General features: G+C 41.0%; 3 protein-coding genes across 21 annotated transcripts in view; 2 read left to right on the plus strand and 1 right to left on the minus strand.

The window, feature by feature from the left end:
• The window catches only part of LOC102939269 (merlin), a 31,367-nt gene extending 13,052 nt beyond the window's left edge, over nt 1-18,315 (plus strand). For 5 of the 18 annotated variants that reach the window (XM_037880200.2, XM_043530926.1, XM_037880199.2 and 2 more), the window contains 13 exons: nt 2,653-2,736; nt 3,932-4,000; nt 4,256-4,338; nt 5,563-5,638; nt 6,179-6,316; nt 8,005-8,079; nt 9,092-9,205; nt 9,657-9,779; nt 10,762-10,979; nt 11,917-12,019; nt 13,137-13,264; nt 14,877-15,027; nt 15,759-18,315. In XM_037880200.2, the coding sequence (XP_037736128.1) occupies nt 2,653-2,736; nt 3,932-4,000; nt 4,256-4,338; nt 5,563-5,638; nt 6,179-6,316; nt 8,005-8,079; nt 9,092-9,205; nt 9,657-9,779; nt 10,762-10,979; nt 11,917-12,019; nt 13,137-13,264; nt 14,877-15,027; nt 15,759-16,007 (1,611 nt within the window). In that variant the 3' untranslated portion in view covers nt 16,008-18,315. Of the gene's footprint in view, nt 1-2,652; nt 2,737-3,931; nt 4,001-4,255; nt 4,339-5,562; nt 5,639-6,178; nt 6,317-6,621; nt 8,080-9,091; nt 9,206-9,656; nt 9,780-10,761; nt 10,980-11,916; nt 12,020-13,136; nt 13,265-14,876; nt 15,028-15,758 lie in introns of those variants that run through there. The other 13 variants (XM_037880204.2, XM_043530927.1, XM_037880207.2 and 10 more) reach the window with 13 other exon arrangements.
• Nucleotides 18,316-18,605: 290 nt separating this feature from the next.
• On the minus strand, nt 18,606-26,360 carry SBDS (SBDS ribosome maturation factor). Its single transcript, XM_037880211.2, has 5 exons — nt 26,188-26,360; nt 23,805-23,934; nt 22,449-22,649; nt 21,643-21,807; nt 18,606-20,854 (listed from the first exon to the last, which is right to left on the minus strand). Exons 1-5 carry the CDS (start codon nt 26,313-26,315, stop codon nt 20,726-20,728), a joined length of 753 nt encoding a protein of 250 aa, XP_037736139.1. The 5' UTR covers nt 26,316-26,360; the 3' UTR covers nt 18,606-20,725.
• An 80-nt stretch (nt 26,361-26,440) lies between these two features.
• The window catches only part of LOC102929958 (S-adenosyl-L-methionine-dependent tRNA 4-demethylwyosine synthase TYW1), a 130,585-nt gene continuing 130,366 nt past the window's right edge, over nt 26,441-26,659 (plus strand). Inside the window, exon 1 of one of the 2 annotated variants that reach the window (XM_027831409.3) lies at nt 26,441-26,541. The gene's annotated coding sequence lies outside the window, so the exon portion shown is untranslated. Of the gene's footprint in view, nt 26,586-26,659 lie in introns of both variants that reach the window. The other variant, XM_027831402.3, reaches the window with a different exon arrangement.

The following is a 26,659-nucleotide window of genomic DNA, read 5'->3' on the forward strand; positions in this document are numbered from 1 at the left end:
TAGACTACTGAAATGTCTAAATATTAATGTGGCATAATAGCATTTTGCCATATGTATGAATAAAACTACATGACTAAAACTCAACATAACTTTCTCAGTTGATCTCTAATGAACAATCTGCTGTCTAAAGAAGTATAACAATTCATGTTTGTAATTCTTTAATTTCAAAATCCCAAAGACGTGTATAGAATTTGTCCAAGGTCATTTTCAATTGTGAAAGATGTAATTTGTAACATGGAACATGAAAGCTGCAATTTTGAAGAAAAACCTTTTCATTCTTTCCATTTTAGCATCTTAGAAATGAGTTTCCCTCTGCACTATAACATACATTCACAGATTGTGCTCACCAAAGGAATAAAGTTTTTATAATAAAAATCCTTCCTTGAGGATTCATTTCACTTCACAGAATCTGCTATCCCAATGGATATTCATAAAGATAACCGAGTTACCTCACGTCATTCCTTCCTTCCATTTTGGAAGTGTTTAAGGCTATAAATTCCTCAAGACTTGTTTCTAGGTTAAACTCATTTGCATTTGAGAGGGCTATTTGTGAATATTATGCTGCATTTCTCCTTTAAATTATTGGATAAAATCAGATTTAAAACAAACAAAACCCCTCAAGTTAGTACTTGTGTTACTAATATCAGCTTAGATTATTAAAATGGAAAAAATGTTAGATATTTTAACTTTTTACCATTTATGCTGTTTTTTCCTCCTGAACTTTCTGCACTTGGCTCTGCCTGGTCAACTAAAACACTTGTTAGTTTCACTATTTTACTAGTCAGTTTTACATTGTGGTTCTCCTTCACTCCTCCAATGTTGCAATGTTTGAGCTTCAGGCACTGCAGAACTGTATTAATTGAGCATTTTTTATTTTATTTTTTTACATTTGAGAACATTTCTATTAACTTCACATTTTGTAAGACTATTTTAAAACAAAATTTAAACTTTTGGCCTAAGCTACCTGCTAGAGCCTTTTTTAGATATAGTGGGCCAGATTCCCAGGTGGTGCAAATCGAGGTAGCTCTTCTGAAGACAATTAAGTTATGCTGATTTATGGTAGCTGAGGAGCTGGCTCACTTTTTTTTAATGGTAAAAGCAAGATGTGTTATCGCTTCTCCCCTGGATATATATGCTCGAGTGCCAGATAGATGGGTGAGAGAGAGAAAGTCGTGATTCATTCTGCATATATGAATGTGGCATAATGAGTAAACCTGATGATTCCAGATTCACAGTTATGAAAGCTTCTCCCTTACATTTTTCTCACCCTTATGGGAAAAAAACCTGCTCTTGCCATTTTAAAATTTTAAGAATTTGTGATGTCAAGCAAACTGAGTATTATATTTTCACTGGGTTTTCTTACTGCTGTTAAAATGTTTCTTCAGTTTTAACATTTACTTCTAAGACATAATTTTCATTTACATTCAGGGAGCTTTATACCACTCTGGCAGTGTAGAGGGGCCTGGCAATGAAGGCCTGTTGGTGCTGCTGCAGTGGTATAAAGTAGGCTTTTGTATATATAAGAACTGGGCCCTTGATCTCTAGTTGAACACTTGTTCTCCAGGAAAATGTTGTATCTCAGTAATTCTCAGATGATCTCTGATGATATTTTGCTCTTGTAAAACACCATCTACTGTAAGGTAGACCCATTTTTATTTTCACACAGAAAAAAACTGGGTTAAAGTGAAATGAAGGCTAGAGACGTATATTCGTGGTTTGAATGCGCATTACCTTTCAATAACATTTGAGTTAAGAGAAAATTCAAATTTAAGAAAACCAGGCCAGAGTTAAGATGAAACTCACAAGAAACCCAAACCTTTGGCAGCACGGAAATTTGCAGTTAAAGTAGCCAAACGACCTTAACTCTGTGCCAGTAATGAAGTGCTGAGAAAATAAGCAACATGTGCTACTATATGGTACTTTATCCATCCAAAACAAGTGCCTTCATTTTAGTATTGATCTAAAAAAGTAGGATACTTTCATCTTAATCATATAGTGGTTGAGCATCTTTCTGGCCTTCTCTATGGTCATATACAACATGTGCACACAAATCTTCCAAATTCCTGAATAGACAAATAGCATATGGAAGGCAATCATTCCTCACTCTTCATTAAGGTCCTGATCTTCGGAGAGTGCTCACCATCTATGATTCATGTGTCATCCAACTAGTCACATGTCTTTAGACCCCAAGCTAGTGTGTTTCTCTATAAAAACTTCATATGCCTGAATCATAAGATTAGAGCAGTTCGATGAAAAGTGTGCAAGTTAGCATGGTGAGCAATTATTTCACTTAGTATTGGATATGTGTGCATGAAACAAATGATAAAATTCATGTTCTGTAGTACACTTTTTCAATACAGCATCTGCAAGACAGGGTAGATAGCTGACGACTGGTATCTCTGTGGGGATAGCCAAACTACTTTAACTGTGACTTCCATATTTTCAAAGGTCTTGGTTTCCTGTACATTTAACCTTAACTTTGAATATCCTTTGTTTCTACAGTGTATTTTTGTTTGTTGTTGCTGTTGTTATCTCATAACTGTTAATTTCTGGTGCCAGGCTGTGGTGGGCTGGTTTGATTCACTTCAAGCTTAGTTTAAGTCCTGATTTTGGATTGTCTTTCATAACTTGGTACTGTTTTTCCATCTTTAGGTTAAGAAACAGATATTGGATGAAGAAATCTACTGCTCTCCAGAGGCTACAGTTTTATTGGCTTCTTATGCTGTGCAGGCTAAGGTTAGTACACAACAGTGCATTTTCTTTTTATTTAATTTCTATCAAACATGATTATATAGGTTTAACTAACACATACAATACTGACAGGTTTCAGAGTAGCAGCCGTGTTAGTCTGTATTCGCAAAAAGAAAAGGAGTACTTGTGGCACCTTAGAGACTAACCAATTTATTTGAGCATAAGCTTTCGTGAGCTACAGCTCACTTCCGATGAAGTGAGCTGTAGCTCACGAAAGCTTATGCTGAAATAAACTGGTTAGTCTCTAAGGTGCCACAAGTACTCCTTTTCTGCATACAATACTCTTAAGCTTTGCTGTGAAGAAAGTAGGTCAACTGGGGACATGGAGGTATTGCAGAAAGAGAAGAGTTATATTATATATAATTACTTGCAATTAGGGAGAGAGAGGCTTGTTTGCTATTTTACATTGTTTTTAACAAGGCAGAGGACTAAAATTAGATCCTGTTCTCTGGATTGTCGTATTGCACTAAGAGGCAGAGTGCGAGCATGTGAATATCTTGATCCTGAAAATCTGTATATAGGACTTTGGTATAAGCTTATATTAAAATGTAAAATTATTCCTGGCTCTTTAAAAGATGTCCATGGATCCTGCAGGTGGCTGGTGCCCTCAGTTCCTACTGAAATCAATGGGAACTGAGGACATTCAGCATCTTTAAGTATCAGAGGCCACCATATGCTCACAGGGGTCAAAATTGCCTCATGGCAGAAGGTCAGCACAAAGCCCTCTGCACTGCTGACTGCAGTAGCCATGTGTGGGTATTTGTACAGGAGGAATAGCTGAGCCAACAAAGCCACCACATCTCCAGAATGCAGCTGAAGTGGGCTCCTTGTTGTCTCTGAATCAGCTGAGGCGAAGGAGGATGTGGGAGGGTGGGACAGGGAAGGAGTCACTGGATCTGTAGTTACATGGATTCACAGACTGGAACTTCTGCAAGGGGCTGTGCCTAGTATTTCAGTCCATAGGCTAGAACAGTGGCTTGTTGAAGCCACATGCCCTGGCCATGGACTAATGACAAATTCCATACCCCAAACCCATCTAAGGGATCCCTGTACAAAGCCCATTTTACTTGGGCTGTATTTCCCCCTTGAGGCAGTCATTCTAGACAAAAGTTGTCCAGCTACCAAATTCTCCAGCATCCTGCAGGTATTTAACCAAGTGTGTTTTCTTCTCCTGTGACAGTATGGTGACTATGACCCGAATTTTCATGTGCCAGGCTTTCTTGCCCAAGAAGAACTGTTACCCAAAAGAGTAAGTATTTCCCATGCCTGAACATGAATATTTTTAGCTGCATGAAGAATCAAATGTTTTCGTGGGGCTGGCTGTAACCTCAGGAATTCACTGTGTGTGTGTGTGTGTGTTTTCTCTGAACTTGGTAACAAGTCCCAGCTGTGAATTTTGTTGACCCTTATACACTGTGTTGTTTGGGAGCGGCAGGAGGTAAACACCATTGGCAGCACGTCTTCATATGTTCAAAAGAAAACCAAATCCTTCCCTGTTCTGTAGGTCCTCCGGCAATATCAGATGACAGCAGACATGTGGGAAGAAAAGATATCGGCTTGGTATGCAGAGCACAGGGGTATTGCCAGGTACTGTAACATCTCTTGGGAGATCATAGACATATCCGTTACATCAGTACAACCCACTTGACTTCAGTGGAGTTTTACAGTTATAAGTCATCGGATGGGTATCTGACCCCATTTATGTTGGTTTATCAACATTGTATTCCTAATAGGAACATTTATTGCTGAATGGAAAAATACAATATTTTGGTCCTAAGATCCTGCTCATACCAGGTGCTGAGCAATTAAGATAGACTTAGTGCCTTCAACTTGCATTGAAGCCAATGGAGGGGTTGAGGCCCTGTTTCAGAGACACACCATACCAGGCCCCATGTTAAGCTACAGAGAATGAACCTCATATATCTCATACCTACTTAGGGAAATGAGAGAAATTGCTAGGATTATAGAGGCACGAGTCTATTTAGCTAGGAACCAAGATGGAAAGGGGGGGGAATCACCTGTGCAAGTATCATGGGGTTTGTCTTTGTGCTGTTCCATGTCGATGTTCCAGGGCTTATACAACTAACAGTGATGTACTCAACATGTCTGGCAATAAAATAAAACTCAATAAGAGTTTTAGGCATGTGGAGTTGATCTAGCCCAAGTTGGTTGAATTCATTTTTTCTTTATTTAGCTGCCCTGGATGCACATTAACATTCTCTCCTCAGTATTTATTATTTTGCCTGCCTTGAAAGGGGATTGGCAATTATTTTGATCAGTGGCTGAAGAAGTTCTCTGTTAGTCAAAGGACCGCTTCGGTGTGTCTCTTGGACTTTAGTGTATAATATTGTATGGAGCCTCTTACAGCAATACTTCTCAGTCAACCACTTCCTGAGGGGAAAACTCCTACTCTAACATTGTCTTCCATGACACAGGTCTCTAGCCAGTGGCATCTGTGAACATCTGAAAGAGGCAAAACTGACACGCAGAGATGAGATCAGAGCCAGTTACCAGTAATGGGTAAAGGTTATACTATATGCGACTCAAACAGGGTTGGTAAAGCTTTACTCTGGTCATCTGGAGTAGACTGCACTGGTTAAGCTGTCAGCAATAGATCATGAACTTAACAGTGCAGATCTTAAAAGCTGTACAGCAAAACTTAAGCGCAAATAAACCAAATGACAAAGGAGCAAAAGATCAAGTAACCTGTTTAGGATTGCTCTCTTCAAAATAGTAATGTAAAATTAGAGGAGAGGAAAATGGTTGGAATTTACTTGAATTTCCAAGTGTAATCACTCTTGTGCTTTCTAGGGATGAAGCAAAGATGAACTATTTGAAAATTGCTCAGGACTTGGAGATGTATGGTGTCAATTACTTTCCTATTGCTGTAAGTGTATCCTATTAAGCTGTATTTTTAGTTGCTATAGATTAATTGATTCTAAATCTTCAGCCCAGTTAGTGCCAGTGTTTCCTGATACTTGAAGCAGGGGAGTTAGCACTAGGAATCACAGGTTCTATTTCCACCTCTGCCACTGACTGGCCATGTGGTCACGGACACACTACTCTCTCTCAGCTTACTAGTCTGCAAAATAAATACAATAAGTTCTTGTGAACAGAACTATTAGGCTTAATTATGTAATGTCTGTAAAAGGTCTTTGATATCTGCATGTGATGACCCCCTAGTGAGGTCACCTATGGTGACTGAGCCTGGGATCTCTGGATCTAAAACTAAGGGCTTCTACTGGCTAAGCTAAAGGACCACGCCTGTTAGCTAGAGGTGGCAGTAGACTAATAAACCCAGGATATGGTGGAGACACTAGCCTCTAAAATATACAAATACATTGCTTAGAATAAACAAGTCACTGGAGTGTGGTTGTACATGCCACCCAAAATGATGTTGGTCATAATTTATTGTATTCCTTTGCAGCAAAATAAGAGTGACACAGATCTCCTACTTGGAGTTGATGCTAAAGGTATTCATGTCTACAGCATAAATAACAGGTTCTCTCCAAATAAGTCTTTTGAATGGAGTGGTATCAGAAACATTTCCTATAGTGAGAAAGAGGTAGGATGGATCTAACCTATTACTCTTTTTGCGGTCGTGCGTGCACACACAGGGATTCTTGTAATAGATTGGAAGCAGTCTGTCTATCTGAACAGCTGAAAAAAATCTGAGGATGGGGGATTTGTAACAAAACTCAGAATTATGGGCCTGAATTTCCTCCCCAGAGGTGCTGAGTACCTGTAGCACCCATTGGTTTCAAGGGGAGCTATGGGTGCTCAGCCCTCCGTGAAAACTGAGCACATCATTGCAGTCTGATGGCTCTTTGACCTGTGAAAAAAGTGTGGTGGTTTGTGTTCATTTTCCAGAAGATAAGGCCTACAAAAGCCACCATGATTGGCTCCAGTTGCCTCCGTGGAGAAGCCAAGGATTGAATGGTCCATGAAGACTGAACTTTATCTTCATTTACAGAGCTGGCCCCTCCAGGTCAGGATGGAGGCACTATGGCAAGAGAGGGAATGTAGGGATGCTTATGCATTTTCTACCTGTTCTGTGGATAAGTAGAAGACTTCTGTCTCCAGAGCTATAAACCCAGCACATTTTATAAGAGTTCAGTTGAATTTAAAGAGATTACAGATCATCCTCCATACAAAGAAGGGAGAGTGTGGAGGGGAAGGTGTCAGAGAGACTTGAAATATTGCTAACTGGAAGACTGATCAGGAGAAAACATCAGCACTGGAATCCCCAGGAATTAACAATAAAAGCGGAACACAGTCTGTTCCTTTCTTTTCAATGAGTCCTTTCAAATTGGGGTCCAAATTCTGCTCTAGTGGAAATCCAAAGTCAGGGGTGTGCATGTATTAAAACATTCGTTATCTTCTGCTATTCAAACACAGCCTTGCTTTGGGCAAGATATTTGAATGACACAGTGAAATGAGCTATAACAAGTTATTTATAATCTGAGTGAAACTGTATCTAAAATCAGATGATAGGCACTGAGATTATGCAACAAAATGCAAATGAGTGAATCGTAATAGAGTGCTAATTCATGAGTCGCAGCAAAAGCCAGGATCTAAAAGAAGGGTGCTGCTTTTATTGTACTGTTGAATGGAACATAGGAAGTGAAACACTCTGTGCTGGCCCTCTTGCAATATAGCTCTTTTTCACTTACTCCTCAGAAAACAATTTGGGAAATGGACTCTGAATATGGAAAAGCAAAAATTCCATGAATGGGTCCTGATGTCCAGGAGTTCTTATCCTTTAAGCTTTTTGCTGTGTATTTCCTTTTTGTTTGTTTTATAACCACAGTGGTGCTGGATACTTCACAAGGGCAGGCTTGGAGTATTAAATTTGTTAAAATGACAACCTCTAGAGATTAATAATAACTTCATTATAATGATGACCATTGACTTTGGTGGCCTCAATCCAGTTCATCACAAAGCCACTGTCGCAGCTGGCACTAACTGGCCCCATTGCTGGCAGCTTCAGCTTCTAAAATCCCTTAGCAATCTGATTGCAGGACTGGAAACTAAGAACTCTCTTGTTGTCAAATCCCAACTCTGGCTCTGATTCTCTCTGAGGTCTCGAGTAATCATTAACGTCTTGTCTCAGTTTCCCCTCGATGCTGGGGATAATACTCTCCTGTAGGTGTGGGTTCGTTATTGTCTGCTGTAGAAAATAGTATTCAATACTTTCAGCTTTTTATTGATCCAGACTTTTCTGCTTCCCTTTATTTATTTTTTTTTCCCCAGCTAACTATTAAACCTCTTGATAAAAAAGCAGAAGTTTTCAAATTCTTTTCTTCTCAGCTCAAAGTGAACAAACTGGTAAGTGGGCTGCTGCTCTTTTAAAAAATCTGAATGTCGTAACAATCCCAGTTGCATTGATTGATATCAGAATGAGAAATCTTATTCTCAGAATAGCCGCCATGGTCGTGTGTCATGAATATTGGTACTTAAGAGGCCTGAAGCCATAATAAAAATTAGTGTTGCAGTGATTTGGTAAAAATTAATGAGAGAAACTGACGTACCATATTGTGCCCTACATGAGAGAACCACCCAGGGACCAGAAATCTTTGTCTAAACACTTGCTATTTCCTCTAAATTATTCTGTTTGTGGGTGAGTTTGCACTTTTTTTTTCTTTTTTTAGAATGGGTATGGGAGGAGACTCGCCAACTGTGTAAAAGACCAAAGAGCCACAGGGAAATCCTGCAGATCTAAGGCTAGGGCATTGTGGGAAGGCATGATGCCTCCTTTGCTTCCTCAGGAGCAGTTCCTGTGTGGATTCTCAGTCTGTTGCTGTCCCAACTTTCCTCAAGGAAAGGGAAGCAGCATACAATATTGGTGACTGGGTTGGCATTATCTTTCATTGAAATATCCCTACGGGATTGATGAGGGAAGACACTGGCTCAGTCCTCTCCCTAGCTAAACCATACCCTTTCCCAACCTGCAATCTTATTATGCACCTGTGCAGGGTCTTCTGCAGATGACCTGCCATGCCACTACTGCTTTTCTCTTTCATATGCCTTCACCCCAGACGAGTTCCATTTACCTCTCTTACACCAGCAAAACTGGAGGAGAAATTGGTGCCAGAGACGGTGACTGAATAAGGAGAGAGACTTTCAGCCTGCTCTCAACCTGTCCAAATCATATATTTGCTGACTAAAGATGTGCTTTTACCTTGACTTGCTAGGCTAGAAACCTACAACCTGGAGGAATTGCTAGCTCCTGATGATTCTGAAGTTAGCCCCCAAGTAGAAGATGTTTGCATTCCTGTGCCGTGCTCTTCCCCCAGCTCACTGCAACTTACTTGTGTTGCAATTGCTTTGCTTTCTGCAGGTTTTACAGCTGTGCATTGGAAACCACGACCTCTTCATGAGAAGGAGGAATGTTGACTCCATCGAGATCCAGCAAATGAAAGCTCAGGCCAGGGCGGAAAAGGCTAGACAAAAAGTAGGTTCCTTCTGCTTCTTGTTGCTGAAAGTATCTATTCCATTCATCACACAAACATGCTTCCTCACCCTACTTGTTCATACCATAAGCAGAGGTGGGTGTGTCTGTGCTGATGCCTGTGGAGGGACTGAATATGAGCAGCTATGGGAGGTGTGGAATGTCTGAGGAGATGTGTGTTGTGTATGGGTGGTATCTGTGGTAGAGGGATGCTCATGACAAGGTGCAGTACAAAGGGAGACCTGACACACGTGTTCCATATGGACAGCACTTTTAAACAACCAGGCTCACCAACTGTTGGATTCAATGCGGATGAGCTGCCCTGGCACTTTGCAAGATGCCCTGACAGTGGCAGATAGCCGTGCAGCAGCTGGACAGTTCTCAGTTCTCTAGAAATATTTACCCAGTTTGCTCGGCAGTCCCAGTCTATGAGCATCACTCATTATCTTTCCAGATGGAGACTCAAAGGCTGGCCAGGGAGAAGCAGCTCAGAGAAGAAGCCGAGCGAGCCAAAGAAGAGCTGGAAAGGCGCCTCTTCCAGATGGAAGATGAAGCCCGGCAAGCCAACGAGGCACTGGTGAGCGTTACAGTAGTCTGTGAATGTCATCTGGCCTTGGGTGACGTCAAGATTTATAAGCTCCTTTTCCTGTGGCGTTAGCTAGGACACTGAGGAAATGTCTATACTGCAGTAAAAAACCTATGGGACCAAGTCTCCGAGCCCGGGTCAATTGATTCTGGCTCACAGGATTCAGGCTGCAGGGCTAAAAATTGCAGTGTAGCTGTTCGGGCTCGGGCTGGAGCCCAGGCTCTGAGACCCTCTGTCCTCATGTGGTCCTGGACCTCTGGTTCCAGCCCAAGTTCAAATGTCAATGCTGCAATTTTTAGCTCTGCAGCCTGAGCCCCGTGAGCCTGAGTCAGCTGACCCAGGCCAGCCATGGCAATGCCACAGGTCTTTTCATTGCAGTGTAGATTTACTCTGAGGGTTATTGTTAAGGAAAGGAGGGAGACTTTCTGGGAGGCAGGGTATGCTTGCACTCTTGCAGGGAGCCAGGCCTGCCCCCAATCTCCATTTGCTGGGAACCACCCACTTCCCCCTGATTTTTTCTGCCAACACCTTGTTCGGGCCAGGAACCAGAGAGGGAGGAAAGCAGGCTGCATGAGGAATGGAAGCTGTGGAGAAGCCTGTTTGAAGCCAGCAGCAGGTGGGACTGGCAGCTGAAAGGAGGCAGGCAGAGTTCCCTAGGCTCTGCCCATTTTGGGTGATGTCTTAGTCCAGCGCTGACTAAAGGAGGAGAGGTCATATATGGTGGAAGGAGTGAGGGAGAGAGGAAGGCAAGCGTACTGGAGCAGAGGGAGACGAGATATCCTGGAAACGTTTACTTGGCTCTAGGCCCTCAGTAAAGAGGGCAAAGGACTAATATAATGATCCTTGGTATGTTAAGGGTTAACATTATTATGATCGGCTGGGGAAAGACCTCCTGCTTCTAAGCTGACTGTAGCTATTTTTCCTTTCTAAATGTTGCATCATTGTAGCTAAGATAAATCATGTCTCTTTTTAGCTCCGGTCCCAGGAAACAGCAGAGCTGCTGGCTGAGAAAGCTCAGATTGCAGAAGAAGAGGCCAAACTGCTGGCCCAGAATGCTGCAGAAGCTGAGCAAGAGCGGCAGAGGTTGGAGATCACAGCACTGAAAACCAAGGAGGAGAAGCGTCTGATGGAGCAGAAGATGCGGGAGACAGAGCTGATTGCAGTAAAATTGGTGAAAGAGTCAGATAGAAGGTTAGATATGCTTGTGGGTTTGGTGGGTGACATCTGTCAGCCATGGCACTTGTGGATATACTGTGTGACTATCTTCCCAGAATTTACGTGTGGAAGGAGGAACTCCCCAGGTAACACTTCACAGCTTTGTGCATTTTGTTCATTCCCTCCTTGTACCAGTGTATTTGAAATTACTGCCAGAAATTGTTTAGCAAAAATTGCATCTTCAGCTATAGTTTTAACCATGACTATGCAGCAACTCCTTCTTAGCATTATCGAAAGACTGAGGGCTACTAGTGGAGAGTCTAAACTTAAATTTAAGGCCTTGTGAATGCTAGACCCATGCTAATTAGAGGAGTTTAAACTCATAAGTGGTTTGCAGGATTCTATTATGGGGCTCCTAGCCAGTGTAGTGCATTTAATATACACACTGTTGTAGATTATGTATATTCTATTTACACATGTATAGAATCCCAGGGCTCAGTGCTGTCCTAAAATACAGGGTGTGTCTCATGTTCTTTGTTATAGGTATTTGTAGAGTACTTATCACCTTGGTAGGCTGAGGGCACTTTACTTATGCTAGCATAGTGTTAAACAGCATTTCCCCAAAACAGGGAGCTGTTACTTTTCAAACCAGCATCCCAGAGGGGATCTTTGATGCCAGATAATGGTTGAAGGCTCAGAGATTACAAGACAATGGGTGCAGAACTGGGCCCATAGGAATTAGAGATAGAAAAGATCTATTAAATCAGCCAGCTAATGCAGGACTGTTTCCGCAGTCACCTCTTCTTGTGCTTTGTCCAGTTTTCAATTTCCCATGCAATTAGGCCTTCACCTGTGGAGACTATTTCAGAGGCTAACAGATGTCTCTCAGGAAACAAGCTAGGTGTATGAACTCAGTGTGTTGCCACGTGTTTGAAATCTACCACCTAACATTCACAGTATATTTGTCTGACAGAGCCAAAGAAGCTGAACATCTAAAACAGGATCTGCATGAAGCCAGGGAAGCTGAACGAAAAGCGAAGCAGAAACTTCTGGATGTAACGAAGCTTAATTATCTTGTAAGTTACCCAGTTTAGGTTCTGGTGGGCAGCACTTTATTGGAGAGTGGACAAATAACCAATCATCATTTAAATGTAGATACAGTGTAACTAACAAGTAAATACACATTCTCCATGAAGCTTGCTCAAGACACTTTGTTACCAAATTGAAGTATTTATAATGTCTTTGTACTTTGCAGTCTTTGGTCTTCACAATTTTAACATATGATAGATTAGACAGATTTTGCTCAAATTACCTATCTGACACCATCACTGTTAATCCCATAGCCTACACAGTACCCAGAGATGTTTGCAATTTAAGGATACCTGGATGTCGTATTGACAGAAATGAAATATGGAAACTGTGTGACATTGAGAGAACTTCAGGAAGGGCTCAGCAAAGGAGCTTTGTGGACAAAAACTTGTCTGCAGCTTCAAACTTCTTTTGTATGCTCCAATATAGCAAAAGGGGGAATCTGAATTGTCAAAACCGAGGATTGGCATGGTCAGGTTCTATTCCATTCTCTGCCACTGAGTCACTATGTGAACTAGGACAAGCAACTTAGGGGAAAATTTTCAAAAGTGTCCGAGTCCAATTTTCAAAAGTGCCAGACTCCTCAGTACTTACACTCACAAAAATAATAGTTAAACAGGATAAGATGAAAGTTTATTCCTCCCGGTCTGTGTTTAAAGAAAAGCTGTGGTCTTGCACAGAAGCAGTATTTGCCACTGTGACCTGAGGTGCCAGGAGCAAATGCCACTCATCCTGCTTATGGGGAAGTGGATCTATGCACATGCTGCACTCTCTCTGATATCCACAAAGTTTAAAATTAGATGGGAAACATTCGAGCCATGATGCTTCTCTCTCATTGGCAAGCAGTCTGTATGCATTGTAATGTATTTCATTGAAGGCTAACATTTTATTTCAAAAAGATTTGTTTAGGGCCAGCCAGCCAGGAAGGAAAGGGATACAAATGCTTACAGCCATCTTTAGAATCAATGGGAAGACGTCAATTTTGGAGACACTGTTTTTGAGATTCTTGTAGAAGCTAGAAATATAGTTGAAATTTAAAAAAAAAAAAGTTCTAATTGTATTGTTAATGGAACAAACTCTTTTTGATTATCTTGCGTCTTTTAGCATGTGGCCCGGTATCCTCCTCATTCACCTGCGGACACCAGAGATGTCAGCTTTGACAAAGGATCTGTAAAGATGGATTTAAAAGATGTAGATCTGAAGAGACTGTCCTTTGAGATAGAAAGAGAGAGGTACTGGAACACTCCTGAGATGTAAATAAACTAGGGAGTCTTAACCTGAGAAACTAGAAGTGGAAAATACCAGTTAGGTCTCCTGATGTATCCTCCTACCAGTGCAGGATTGTTCCCCACAATACATATGCGTGACTGCCTTATACGGAAGTAATAGCATCAGCTCTGTAACACATTAGCTTTTTAGAAGGAGAAAAGAGGTTTTCTTGGCATCTAGCCACGAAGAATACAGAGCCCTGGGGTTTAAAGGAATACATTGTCTGGGGCAAAGCAATCTGCTCCGATATGAGTCTGCAGGAGGATGGAAACAACTGACTGGTGCATTGAGAGGGCTTTCCTTTCCTTTGCCCCACTGTAGACTGTATACTGGACTATGGGAACCTTTGTTCTGTTGTGGTCTTTCCTACATTCCTGTGAAAAGTGGCTTTAAAATCTATCAAAAGACTATTCAAAATATTCCTAGATATTACACTTGCTTGCCAACACAGACCTTGGAGAGTACCAAGTTGGTTCTGAGGCTATCTTGAATGTTAAAAATGGTTTATAAGCTGCATTCTGGGCAAATGGACATAAAGTGGCAAGACTCGTGCTTTTAATTTTTTTCACTCTGCATGCACTATAATGTATGTTATACTTTCATAGAGTTTATCATCAGAAGAGACCATTAGTCATCTAGCCTGATTCCTGTATATCACTTGGCTCCATATGGGAGTATCTGGGCTGTAACTTCAGCAGTATCTGTATCTGACTGATTGAAATGCATTAACGTTCTGATAGTAAATTAGCTGACAATGCAAGGAGCTACTACATGTATTAATTGCATTACCGTCGTACCTAGGAGCCCCAGCCATGGACCATGACTCCATTGTGCTAGGCAATGTCCAATCACAGAACAAAAAGATGGTCCCTGCCCCCAAAGAGCTTATCATCTAAGTAGAAGACAAGAGACCATAGATGTCCTATCTCTACCTATTGCGGGACCCTCTATGATTCTGCAGATTCCCATATAAAGCTGGTTCTCCGACTGTTTAACACCTAACAGGAGATTCTGTGTGTGACTGCTGGATTTATAGTTGAGGGGGAGCAGGTATTGCTGTGATCAGCTGGAAGTAAATGGGAAACCTGTGGATACACATGAAGCCCATAGCCTGAGCTTACATTTTTAACCATTCCCCTTTGTTTTGACTTCTCCCTGTTTAAAGAAAACCTCCCTCAGCAAGCAGGGCTAAATGTTGCAGGTGTTGTCAGCAATTTAGAATTAATGTAATGACAACCAAAGAAAAGTCAGGGTCACTGAAAGCCTTTCCCTGTAATGAGACAATTGGAGAACATAGGTTCAGGCCATGTGGAGCAAATATCAGAATAAATAAAATACAAATTGGATGAAGTTATTGACTGTCAACTGAATAACTTAGTGTCAGATTAATCTCTGATGTAAGATTAGTGGATTTACACTGGGGATGGTTTTTGTCCCAGAAGCTTAGAATGAACATTCCTTACAAATTGCCTTTACAAAATAGATGAATGTAAAAACTACAAAACCCTCCGTTAGAGCTACCACTGGCTAATTAGGTTCATTTTTTGGCTTCTTCTCTCCCTGTGTGGGCTGCAGGTTAGATTACTTGGAAAAGAGCAAAAAATTTGAAGATCGATTGAAAGAGCTGAAGTCAGAAATCCATGCACTGAAACTAGAGGAAAAACAAACTGGGCTCTACTCTCACTGGAATGAAGTTCTTGGATCCTTGGATCGTTCAATAGGAAATGTATGTAACCATACATATAGGTTTTATAATAAGAATAACAGATAACTTCTACTGCATAAGTAAGGTTAATAAATATAGAAGGTTCGGTTGACACCATAAACGAAGGAACACTGGAATCCCTAAAACGTTTCTAAAAGCATATGCTAAACGTATGCTTCATATTTTGGTACGAAACACACCATTCACTATCTCTATTGATAATATGTGAAAAGGGGGTCTGGAGACATTGAAAGTGGCATTTTCTGTTGGAAGCTTTTTATGGGAGGAATCCCCTCAAATATATAACAGTCAAAAGACTGTGAGCTCCCAGGCAGAGTCCCATAAAGGCTGAAGGCTTTTGCGCAAAATAAGCTCTTGCAAGCTCATTCCAACTATGCTACATTTAACTGTTATCAGTCTCTTTCTACTTCATGCTTTTTCTGGCTATTTATTCTTCAGGTGTGATGATATTTTTGTGTGTGTGAAAGTCAGCTTTTTATGCCAGATTCTAGTGATTCAGCAAACAAACTTTCAAGCCCCTTTCTGGACTAGTGCAACAGTAACAGGGCCCCAGCCCTTCCAGGTTTCTTCAGACCTAGAAATTTACTTTAGACTAACATGTGAGAGACAAAAAAGGGAGGCTTGGGTGAGAGAAGGCTCCTATAATTTCTGGTCCATGTAGTTGATATGCCTTTGGCTTAATGTGAGCTGATGTAGTGAGAACACTGTTTCACATATTCTGTTCTTTAAAGGCTCCCTCATGGATGAAAACCTTTGGAGCTGGAGACTTGTTGGATATGAATCTTCGAAAGCCCTTCCCAGCTTATCCATTAAATGCCACAAGCAGCTGGCCATGTACCAACAAGAATCAACATACAGTGCCTGTGGAAAAGTCAACTTTTCAAACAAATACCTTGGTTGCCAGCAATGTGGGGACAGGAACTAGAAAACAGATTATAAAGGTAATGGGATTTATATGTATTTTCCCAAAATGTGAATGAATTTATTGCTTGTGAAAGTAAGGAATTAATAGCTTGGGCAAGCTTCTTCCACCCAGCTCTGCCAGTGCCCCTCAATCCCAAACTGTGGAGGACGGCTAGTTACTCTAGTCCTTCAGTTTCATGCCATTTAAGGCAGCTTATAACATGGGCATCATGGGGGCTAAGATGAGACCAACTGACTCCACTCCACCTGTGGTCAAAGCTGGAATACGAATGGAAGATAAATCCCATTAGACAACAAGAGGATTTGTATTCAATAGCTGCGTTTTCTTTATAGTTTGACCAAGCTTGAAAGTAAAGTGTCCTCAGTGCTGGCATCAGCAGTTTAAAACATAAACATGACTCCCTTCTGCACTAGTATTTATGGCTGTGAAAACCTAACTTCCAGCATTAAGGGGTAAGTAATAAGATACTAGTAACAGAAATTGACCAAACCACCTACAATTCAGCTCTTACATGGCAATGGTCATAGAACACTGCCTCTCTATCAGCTGTTTCACACAAGTGCTGTGTGGGTCCATGAGGGAGACCTTGTGTCCTTGTATGCGTGGCTCCTTCCAGGTAGGTGAGTGAGTAAATAAATTTGGGGATATAAAAGCTCAGTCTGTACGTGAGACTGTTTTAAGGGCAGGTAACTGTTATTTAACAGTTACCAGCAAGTAACTTTATTTATGCACTACTAATTGTGCTGGTTGCCAGAGAACTAACTGGAGGTTTAAAGGAACGTTGATGTATGTGAATGAGGTTAGGGCAAGAGTTTCTATTCTATGATCAATAAACTTGAGCTGTGCCCGTGGCCTCCTTCATATATTTATTCTAAAGATTTTTCAGAATCACTAGAGACTGTCCCATGACCTTAACTTGCAGACTGTAGGCACAGAATTAAGATACACAGTCCAATGTGGTTGGACAGAAGCAGCATCTTCCTAATGCAAATAATACAGGTAATTGTTTTAAGAAAAATAAAATCCAAACTGCAAAGTGATGTCTTTCAGTTGGAAAACTTCCATGGGGCTGGCAGGAACGTAAGTCAAGCCATTTTGATGTGACTTCTTAAAGGCCAGAGTTGATATCAAAGCCAGGATTAGAGCTAAGGAATTCCTGGGTCCCACTCATATGCTTAAACGGAACTTTAGGGTGGATGGAAATAACTTCTCTTTGATTTGCATGTAGGTTCAGCAGCATGACTCGGACGTGATCTACATTTGAAGTGTCTCAGCAATTCAGTAATGCTTTCATCAAGAGGTGAAAAGGTAGAATTTCAGAGTAATCCATTTGCCTGCCGCAAAAGTTACTTACACAAAACCACTATATACATTTAGCTACTCAATGATGTCAGCATCAAAACACATCCTGTCATGAGTGTGGTGCTGCTCAGTTGCCAGACAGGCAGCCTGTGCCTGTAGCACTGAAAACAACCAGCATCTTTCATACAGTAGCAAACATGAAATAATATAGGAGCCAAGTTACATCATGTGTGCTTTGTGAGAACACTTTAGGAGACAAGGCATTTTAAATTTAAAGTGCGTTTTAAACTACAGAGCACCACTGAAATACAGGACCCTTTAAAGCGAAGATTAGCAAACAGTCAGTGGAACACACTAGGAGGAAGTGACATTTTGGAAAATTCCTGCTTTTATAAAAAAATGTACATAGAGCATACAGGACTTTGTGTTTTTAAGTCTTTGCAGCTGGTGTGACACTTCTGAAGCCTGTTTCAGCATATTTGTTAATCCACAGAACATTTTTTCACTTATCCCTAACATAAGACTGTCTGCATAGTTGACTTGTATTTCTATTAGGGAAAGTTTAGCTCTTAATTCAGGATTGGACAGGCTTTTTTGTGGGCCTTAATACATCTATTATTTTGATGTCTTATGGAGATGTGAATGAATCCTTAATTTGGAAGTGCAAGGCTTCTGTTTCTATATGATTTTTGTGATGTGGAATACCTTCACTGCTGACACCTGTAGAAGACTCTGTATAACATACTGTTTCAGAAATTTAAGTACTAGAGACAAAAGACACCTAATGGTGTCTGCTAAAGAGGGACTCATCTCTGATGAAGACTAAACATGGTATCCAGCATCTACTTTATCAGTAGAACCAATTTGTACTTGAGGATGTTGTGCATTAAATGTGTATTTAACTGAGATCTTCATACAGACTTCTATGGAAGTAGACAATACAAAATTGTAGCTAAAGTCAGTTGAACATGCAGGACTGAGTAAAAACAGATGTTAATGTTCATAAACATCTAGTCCTATAAGTTAAATCTAAAGTATATTGAATAAAGTTTCAATTTCTTGTAGCTGTCAGCTTTTTAAAGGTGTATGTACATATTGCTTGGATTTACCTTTAAAGGCAGAGCATGAAATACTGGAAGTTTTTCAGCTCTGAGCACAGCCAAGTAGGTGTACTATGTGCTCCTTTACTAGTCTTTGTCTCTACTTCCTCACTTAACTTGCTAATTCTCTAAACAGTAAGATGACAGAATTATAAGCCTCTACATGTAGCTTTGAAATGTGAATTGTATCCATATTCAGGAAAACATTGTGCAAGGAAGTACAGGTGTTGAAGCAGAACTGAAAACCACCACACGTGATAGTCAACTTTAATAAGGTTTGTTTTGATACTTGTCAGCCATTCTTCTTGACCCATAAATACTAAACAAACCAACTGTACATAAATTACAAAAAGATCAAAAAAGAACTCCCTCTACAGAAAAAAACCTGAAAAAACTCACCCGTATCCTAGAGAAGGCTTTACAGGCTGATAAACTTCCCCCACTCTCAGCCAGTGTGTGAACTGGATTCTACTAAATTATTACAACTCATCTCATTCTCCTGCTCGCTCCCAGTTTGCTCTTCAGAAGTTAAGCTCTATCACTAAAGAAAAACCAGCTCTAATTATGGATGCAGTGATGGCTGAAGCTGCAGGCAACCCAAAACATTAGATGCAACCAATGAATTGCCTATTAATCTCAATGGGATATTAGTACTGATGAGTATCTTTAGTGCTCAAATATTAGCACAATCAATGTCTTAACATAGTTTAGGTATAACCACTTAATCTAGTGTGTCCATATAAGGAGACATAGCAGCAAAATCACACAGGTAATTTCAATTTTCAAAATGCTTAATGACTAAGGAGCCCATATCCCATTGACTATCAGTGGGACTTAAACTCCAATGCAACTTAAGTACTTCTAAATTTATTATTAGCCTCCCCTGTAATCTGAACTGTGAACAAGCTCAGGCTGTAAGACTAAAGGGAAGGTAAATGCCTGAGAGGGGGACAGAGGGGCTTTGCTAGGTACTTATGTGTTAGCAGTATGTTTGTTGTAGTTAAACTAAGAACATCTAAGTCTTTGCAGAAAATGTATGCATCAAATCAGAGGACAGCTGACAACTTCATCACAAAATACATATGCAGCTTACCTCTAGGAATCAGCAAGTGGCCAGCGTACTTGCTCATCCCCTAAAACTAGGAAACAGAAATTGTACCAAACAACTAATCCATGTTTTGCTGCATTGTACTACTGTCAGAAGTTGTTTAATTACAGGGGCACTATTGAAACTCCATGTTTATCCTTGAACTATCTATGGATGGGTAGGCAAGTTAGTATCATTTATTCTCTTTCCCTCTATTTTGTATTCTCTCTCAGGAAGTATGAATGCATCCCTTGGAGCTGCTTAGCTGTATTATTCATATACTATCTAGTTTGAAAAAACTGTACTGTAATTTTAGCAAGAAAATAGTTTAGAGTGCTATATTTTCTGCAGCAGGTTGGTTGATAGAAAGTGTGTGTGGACATCAGCAAGACATACAAAGAGTCTAAAATGAAGATATTAGAGAAGTTGAAAGCATTTTGGCTTTTATCTTGGATGAGAAAAGGAACATACAACTTCTAGCAGTGGAAATCTCAAAGAGCAGATACCTTTGTCTATTCTAGATCAGGTTTATTTTAGTAGTGAGTTTTTGCAGATTGTGGAAGCACAGCTTCAGCCTCACAAAAGCATAGAAGACTACTACACTTGTGCCAGATCCTATAAAATATTTTAAGTATATATTATAATTCATTTATAGTTGAAAGAATGAATTAGAACACTTTTTCCCCAAGTTAGAATGTATATTTTGCATGTGTCCCATGAATAAAATATAGAATAATGGTCTGCTATTTGAAAATAGCTAAAGTTCTGTAGCAGTAGCATGTGGCAGTCTAGGTCACACCTACTTATGTTGCCATTAAACAAGGTTAATATTATACACACTAACTCTGTGCACTGGTTTAAGTGACACTTCATTTAATTCATTTGCCTGTGCATGTTTCTCCTCATACACAATAAGCCTCTCTGGGATATATGCAGTCTTCCACCCACCACTAAATTAAAGGGAAAAGGACTTGGCACACTAGATAGCGCCAATGACTACTGATAATCAATACCCACTCCAAAACAAAAGCTAGTATAGCCTTTCACTGTTAAATCCTATAGCTTTATCCTTAGTGCAAATCAAACACTCAAAACACCTCTTTATAAAAAGGCACTTGTTACCCAGACAGATGCAAGGAAACGTGGCATAGAAAAATCTCAAATAGAACTAGTGACAGCAGTTATTTGGCAGCAACAAGTTGGAAAAATAAAAGTAACAGAATGAGGTGGCTTAAGTCTACCTCTTAATAGTGTTTACCACAAAAGTGAGGTTGATGAAGGGTTTTATTCAAACTTTTCATCTCCTTCTTCCACATCTTTCAAACTGAGTACTTCAAGCGAGCCTTTCCCTTTAGTCTCACACCGGATCAGTTCATCTATCTCCCTGAAGCAGCCTGGGTCAATGAGGCACACCTGAAACATTTTACATACCAATCAGTGAAGATTTTAGCCTACACCATTTTTTTCCAATGGCATTTTAATATACAGAGATGACTGACCCCAATAGGCCTGAAGAAAGCTTTTCCACATTCCTAAAAGCCTATATTTAATCAATCCACATGGATCCATCTTTTCTTTAAGGGAGTTTTGCAACTCCACCTGCCCATGCTTGACTTGCTGATAATGCAGCAGTGAAATTGCAGAAGCAGCCCAGTCTGTTGTAAGTATCCCAAAGTATTACTAATTACACATCTTGTTTTATTATTTTGGTGGAATACCTTTTAAATAAATTACAGTACTGTCAGAACTGAATTGCAGTAAGATACAGTGCAAAACACATGCACCATAAGATAATGAAAATTTAACATCCTAACATATAGGGGACTGGCAAAATGAGGATGTTAAACATAGCACTTGCTAAAAGTGGCTGCATTATACTTTTCAAAGTTTGAGCAGTAATTCTACAACAAATATGGGTACAGGAAGATAACCGAGTCATGGCTGCTGGTTAAGAACTCTCATTCCTCAAGCAAGTGTTCTGACAGTCCTGAGCCTTGCAAGGCTTGAAAGCAGTCACTAAGACCATGAAGAATTAAAATACCAAAACAAAACCCAAAAACACTTAAATTATGCATCTCTGATTAATTCAAATTTCAGCACTTTAGTTCAATTTCAGCTAACCCAAACACAGGTTTTACATGTAGCTTTCCAAAGACAGCAACTAAATGTAGACAAATTAACTATGGAAACTAGATGCTTACAATTTCTAACTGCTCATCGAAGTCTTCACTCTCTATAACTTTGATCAGTGGTTTGAGCTTCTCTTTTAGCTTCTTGCCCTCTTTTGCTGGGAGAATAAACCGCAGTCTCATGTGAGCCCGCTCAATCTGCATAGTCTCCTTTAACTGTCTGATTACTTCCAAAGCCTGCAAAAGACATTAACTACAAATGAAATTCACTTATACTCATTTGTTATTTACATAGCACCACATCCCACACTCAGACTGAGCATTATTTACAACAGCTTATAGATGCTCCAGAAACATTCCTTGGTACCATCCCCTGGAATTCTCCAGGAATACATTTGGTATATTATAATCAGAACTGATTAACATAAAAAGGCAGATCTTCTCAAAGTATTGCTGGCATTGGACTTAAGGTGTCAGAAAAGCTGGAAATGTTAAACAAGGTGGTTATATCGAAACTATAAAAGCCAGGACATTCAAAATTAAGGATAAACACACTGTCCCACTGAACAACAAGAGGTAAGACGACAGCATGAGCGTTGAGTATTCTTGCTTTTGTTTTACACCCAATGTTGCTGCTGTTTTAATAATCTGTAGTTCGTTTCCCTTTCCCCGTTTCATGGGCAGATACAAACCAAATTACAAAGTTTCAGAACATGTGTTTCTTTCTGACATTCAGCTCCTGTGCCACCTCTGTGTCAAACAATGCTTACTTACCATCCTTAGATTTAGGCTCAAGTGACTCCTGTGGATGTTAATAATGAAACTGCATACAAAAATTATTTTAAGTTTAAACAGAATTTTTGGGGAGTGATACTGACCTGCTGTTTGGTACTCTTGTTTGGTTTAACAGAGTAGTGGATATCCTTCATGGCTCTTTCTATAAGGATTACTGTGTATGGCCTCTTTGTTTCAGGATTCACACATTTCTCAGCGACAATAGTTGCAATATCTCTAAACATCTGCTCCAATTGTGTGTGTCGCTCTTTGTCAGACACCTGCAACTCCCCTTTTGTTAAAATCTAGACGTGATTAATCAAGAATGAAAAATTCTATTAAACAGTTAATACATATTTGACTGAGGAATAGAAGTCCTAGCTCTGGGAAAGTTATTGATTTGTTTTCAAAGTAACAGTTACACACACACACACACAAAGCTAAGACATACCGTATATTATATATAAAAAATAGTGTATATATATTTAATTTGACTACGTTATTCTGCAGCATGTCAAGTATAACCCTAGAATTTTTTCGTAATATAAAAAACCCTAACGCAAAAGTGTAATGCTTGTCTCAAACTATAAAAAAGAAACTAGTGTTTTTAAGATAAAGGTCAAATCCTACAAGTGAAGTTAACAGTTTATATACGTGTACCAACAAGGGGACCAAAAAAAAATCATAACAGGTTTATCTTGAACACTGAAACTATTTCAAAATAAACAGCATTACTGAATATCTTGTTTGATTAAAAATGCAGATTAACTATTCACCCCCACTCATTCCTTTTACATTATAAATATACCAATATAACTAAAAAATCCTTTGGATCAAAACATGTGTGAAACAAAACTATTATGTCTCTCCCTCCATCCCTATCTTCCAGTAGAAATTGGTCTAAAGTTCTTTGGGACGGGGACCTTGCTTCTGACATGTATGTAAAGGACAATGCATCCTAATGATGCTATATAAAAAGTGCAAGGGTCAGAACTCAGTTTTATAAATCTCTCACTGGAAAGATCAGATATCAAGAAGAATGCCCCTTCCCTCCCCACCAGGAAGCTGGTTCAGTAGCGACTGAAAGAGAAATGTATCCTTGACTGAATCAGCAACACACTTGTCTATAGCAACTAGGCATTGCATGGACACCCCCTATCAGTCTACTGATCTGACAGGACCCTGCTTTGCTCACAAAACAAGCACAAAGTGGTGCTGAAGACCACAGATTTAAAGCACTTTATTTCCAAAGAGAAGGGAAAGAATGTGTTTACCCAAACCTGATCAATAATACAAAAAAACCACCACCATGTAATATACTAGAAAATTCATTAATCTCTAATAGCATCAATTGACAGATGGAGATTCAGTTAGCTAAATTTTAATGGAGGATGGCTAGAATCTTCTGTGATTCACAATAAGCTGTGTTAACTCTATGCTTTCATGTATGGAGGACCTACCATCTTGCAGATTTCTGTTTGGTCATCAGTTCCAAAAGCTTTGAGGAGATCTTCCTTCTTTGCAACTTGACCTTTAGAGACGTTTACAAATACCGTGTTGGTCTGCAGAACTTCATCAATGTCTTTTTCACTGGTAAATAACAATTGTATTCACAATCAGAAAACGTGCAAGCATAGTATTAACTAGCAGGGAATAGTCTTGTGGTTGCTACTCTGTGTCTGAGGCTAGGGCACCAATTAGTGGAAGCTGGGAACTTGAGTGTGGGCAGCTGTTGGACTTTCTCACCAAGAGGAAGGTTGTTCGGGGCCCTCCGTAAACCTAATTGTATCTAACAAAACATGGAGATTCCTTTTGTAGCTTTATGGACTGGTTAAGTCATTACTAACTTCTTAAGAGGACACCAGCAAGTGACTTAAAGGAGAAACAAATTTCCTTTCTAGATTACTATTAACACATTGGTTGTTAAAAAGGAAAGAATTTTAACATCCAATTTATTTCTCCTCTAGTTTATACTGCTTGTTTACTTTCATCACTTCTTCCAACTGGGACCATGAAAATCAGTTAAGTCGGTCTCATTTTGGTTCTCAATGCTGAAACATTTGTATTGCATGCACTGCAGAATGTTTTTGTTTACAGAGAACTACTTTCACTGGAATTTTAAAAAAATGTCAACATTGATTTTAAGAGTTGGTTTTCACAAAAAAAATTTAGATGCTGGGGTTAAGCAATGGCTAGTTAAGTCAGTGCAGTCATTAATGTTCCTTTAGGACTCCAAATATGACATATAAAATATTAATTTTGTGGGACTAGTCTTTGATTTTTTTTTTTAAGTTAAACCCTTAGCTATTCAGAGAAGCTAAACTAAAAACATGGTTGAGACAATGAAATAGAAAAGACTCTCAATAAGCTCTCAAACATTATGCTGATAGGGATAATATAAATCCCAGAGAAAAAGACATTCAAAATAAGAGTTTTGGATTGATAGCGACTGCAGGGACAGGTCTTTATTCTCAAACCGCTGTTGCCTCTTCAACATTAGCGGTGCAGAAACATAAAAGACGCACTGCCAACTGCAAGCCTCAGTACAAACACTGCAACACACAAAACAGATCAATATTTTCCAAATAAGAGCAGTCAAAACTGGCAGTGGCAACAGAGTGTATTTCTAAATCCTGAAGTAAAACAACATTCACAAGAAGAAGAGAAGGAGCAACAGGTTCAAAGGAGGGACACTTCCTCATGTAGAAGATAGGAGGACACTTAGAAAAGTTAAGGCAAATAAACTAAAGGTGTGAAGATACCTTCAAAGGGCAAGGAAGGATTCAAGGAGGATCCAGGAGACTATGCTGGCATAACCCCATAGCATACATGCAGCTTACGCCAACAGAAGGGGTTTTTTCCAATCAAAACACCACCTCCCCTGTTGACAGTAGCTAGGTTGATAGAAGCATTCTTCCCTTGACAAAACTGCAGCACGCAAGGGTGTGTTTTTTCACACCCCTGACTGATGTAGCTACCTCAGCCTAACTTTTAAGGCTATGGCTACACTTGAGAGTGCCGCTGTAAACTCTCTAGTGTAGCCGCTCTAAGCGGCCAGGAGACCTCTCCCATGGATTTAATTAATCCACCTACAACAAGCGGTGGCAGCTAGGTCAGTGGAAAGAGCTCTCTCACCGACAGTGCTGTCCACACCCGTGCTTAGCTCCATGCAACTTATGTCACTCAGAGGCTGACTTATACCGACATAAGTGGTAATGTAGACACAGCCTGAGTGTAGGCCAGGCTTAGTTACAGGAAACTAAGGCCGTGTTTACTCCTGAATGAGAGCATCTGCATGCTTTAACTTATGAGCATGGACTCTTCAAATTCCAGAGAGCCTCCATGTAGACAGAGTTGGTGTTTTCAGACCCCCCTCAGTAACTCAGGGCAGAGCCGACTCCTAGCTTCCCTGCATGCTGCGAACCCCTCCCCCAATGCCTGGGTGGGAATCGCTCCTGGAGTAGGATGAGGGCAGGTTACCCCGCTCTGTAAGCGTTGGCACCAGCTGGAGCAGTAGGGTGCTGGCGAGTCAGCCCAGCCGGGGGAAGGGCCTGACCTGGTCCATTTCACTAGGAGCTGGATATTGGCAGGCACCGCTTCCCAGCACCGCCTGGGGCATCCACTCCCCTCCGCCCCAGACATCCGAGTCTCCTCCCCCCGCAGAAACCCCCCAGCGAGGGGGGGGGTCCCACCTCAAACGTCTCCCCGGCCCCTCACCCGCCTCCCAGCCCTGCACCCACACCGGACTCCCCCCCTTCCCCAGCATCCCTGCACCTGCCTCAGACCTCCCCGCCCCCAGATCTCCCTCCTCCCCACAACCCTGCAGCCCCAGCCTGTACTCACGCCCCGCTCCGCCAGCCCATGACTTTGTTGCGGTAGCAGGCGATCTCGAAGCGCTTCCCGGCGCGCCGGGTCCGCACCACGGCCACGTTGGTGAGGCGGATCTGGTTGGTGGGGGTGAAGATGGACATGGCGGCGCAGGGGGCCCGTCAGGCGGCGGAGACGAGAGTGGAAGCCTGTCAACAAGCAGCGCTGCGCCACGGCTATGAACCACCGCCCCCGCTTGTGACGTCGGCGCAGCTCCGGAAACAGGCGGCTCAAGGGGCCGCCGAAAGGCGTCCGGGGCGGGAAACGCAGCCCGCGAATGGAGGGTTCCGGGGCAGCGGCCGCACAGGGAGAAGAGCGCGCGGTGTGGGGGTGTGTGTGCGCGCGCGCGGGTGTGACTTCTCCTCGCGCGTGGGGTCAGTTCCTCCCTCCCAGGGGCCCAGTCTTCCCGGGGGCGGGAGGGTGCCAGGCCACGGCTCCCGGGCGCGGG

Source organism: Chelonia mydas, chromosome 17, assembly GCF_015237465.2.
Source record: "Chelonia mydas isolate rCheMyd1 chromosome 17, rCheMyd1.pri.v2, whole genome shotgun sequence".
Taxonomy (NCBI): domain Eukaryota; kingdom Metazoa; phylum Chordata; order Testudines; family Cheloniidae; genus Chelonia; species Chelonia mydas.

Excerpts from the sequence above, each read along its gene's own strand:
- SBDS (XM_037880211.2), bottom strand. The coding sequence starts at position 26,315 with ATGTCCATCTTCACCCCCACCAACCAGATCCGCCTCACCAACGTGGCC. Across the intron at positions 22,650-23,804 it reads AAACAGAAATCTGCAAGATG|ATTTTAACAAAAGGGGAGTT; the intron begins GTAGGTCCTCCA and ends AATCACGTCTAG. Across the intron at positions 21,808-22,448 it reads ACAAGAGTACCAAACAGCAG|GCTTTGGAAGTAATCAGACA; the intron begins GTCAGTATCACT and ends TGTCTTTTGCAG.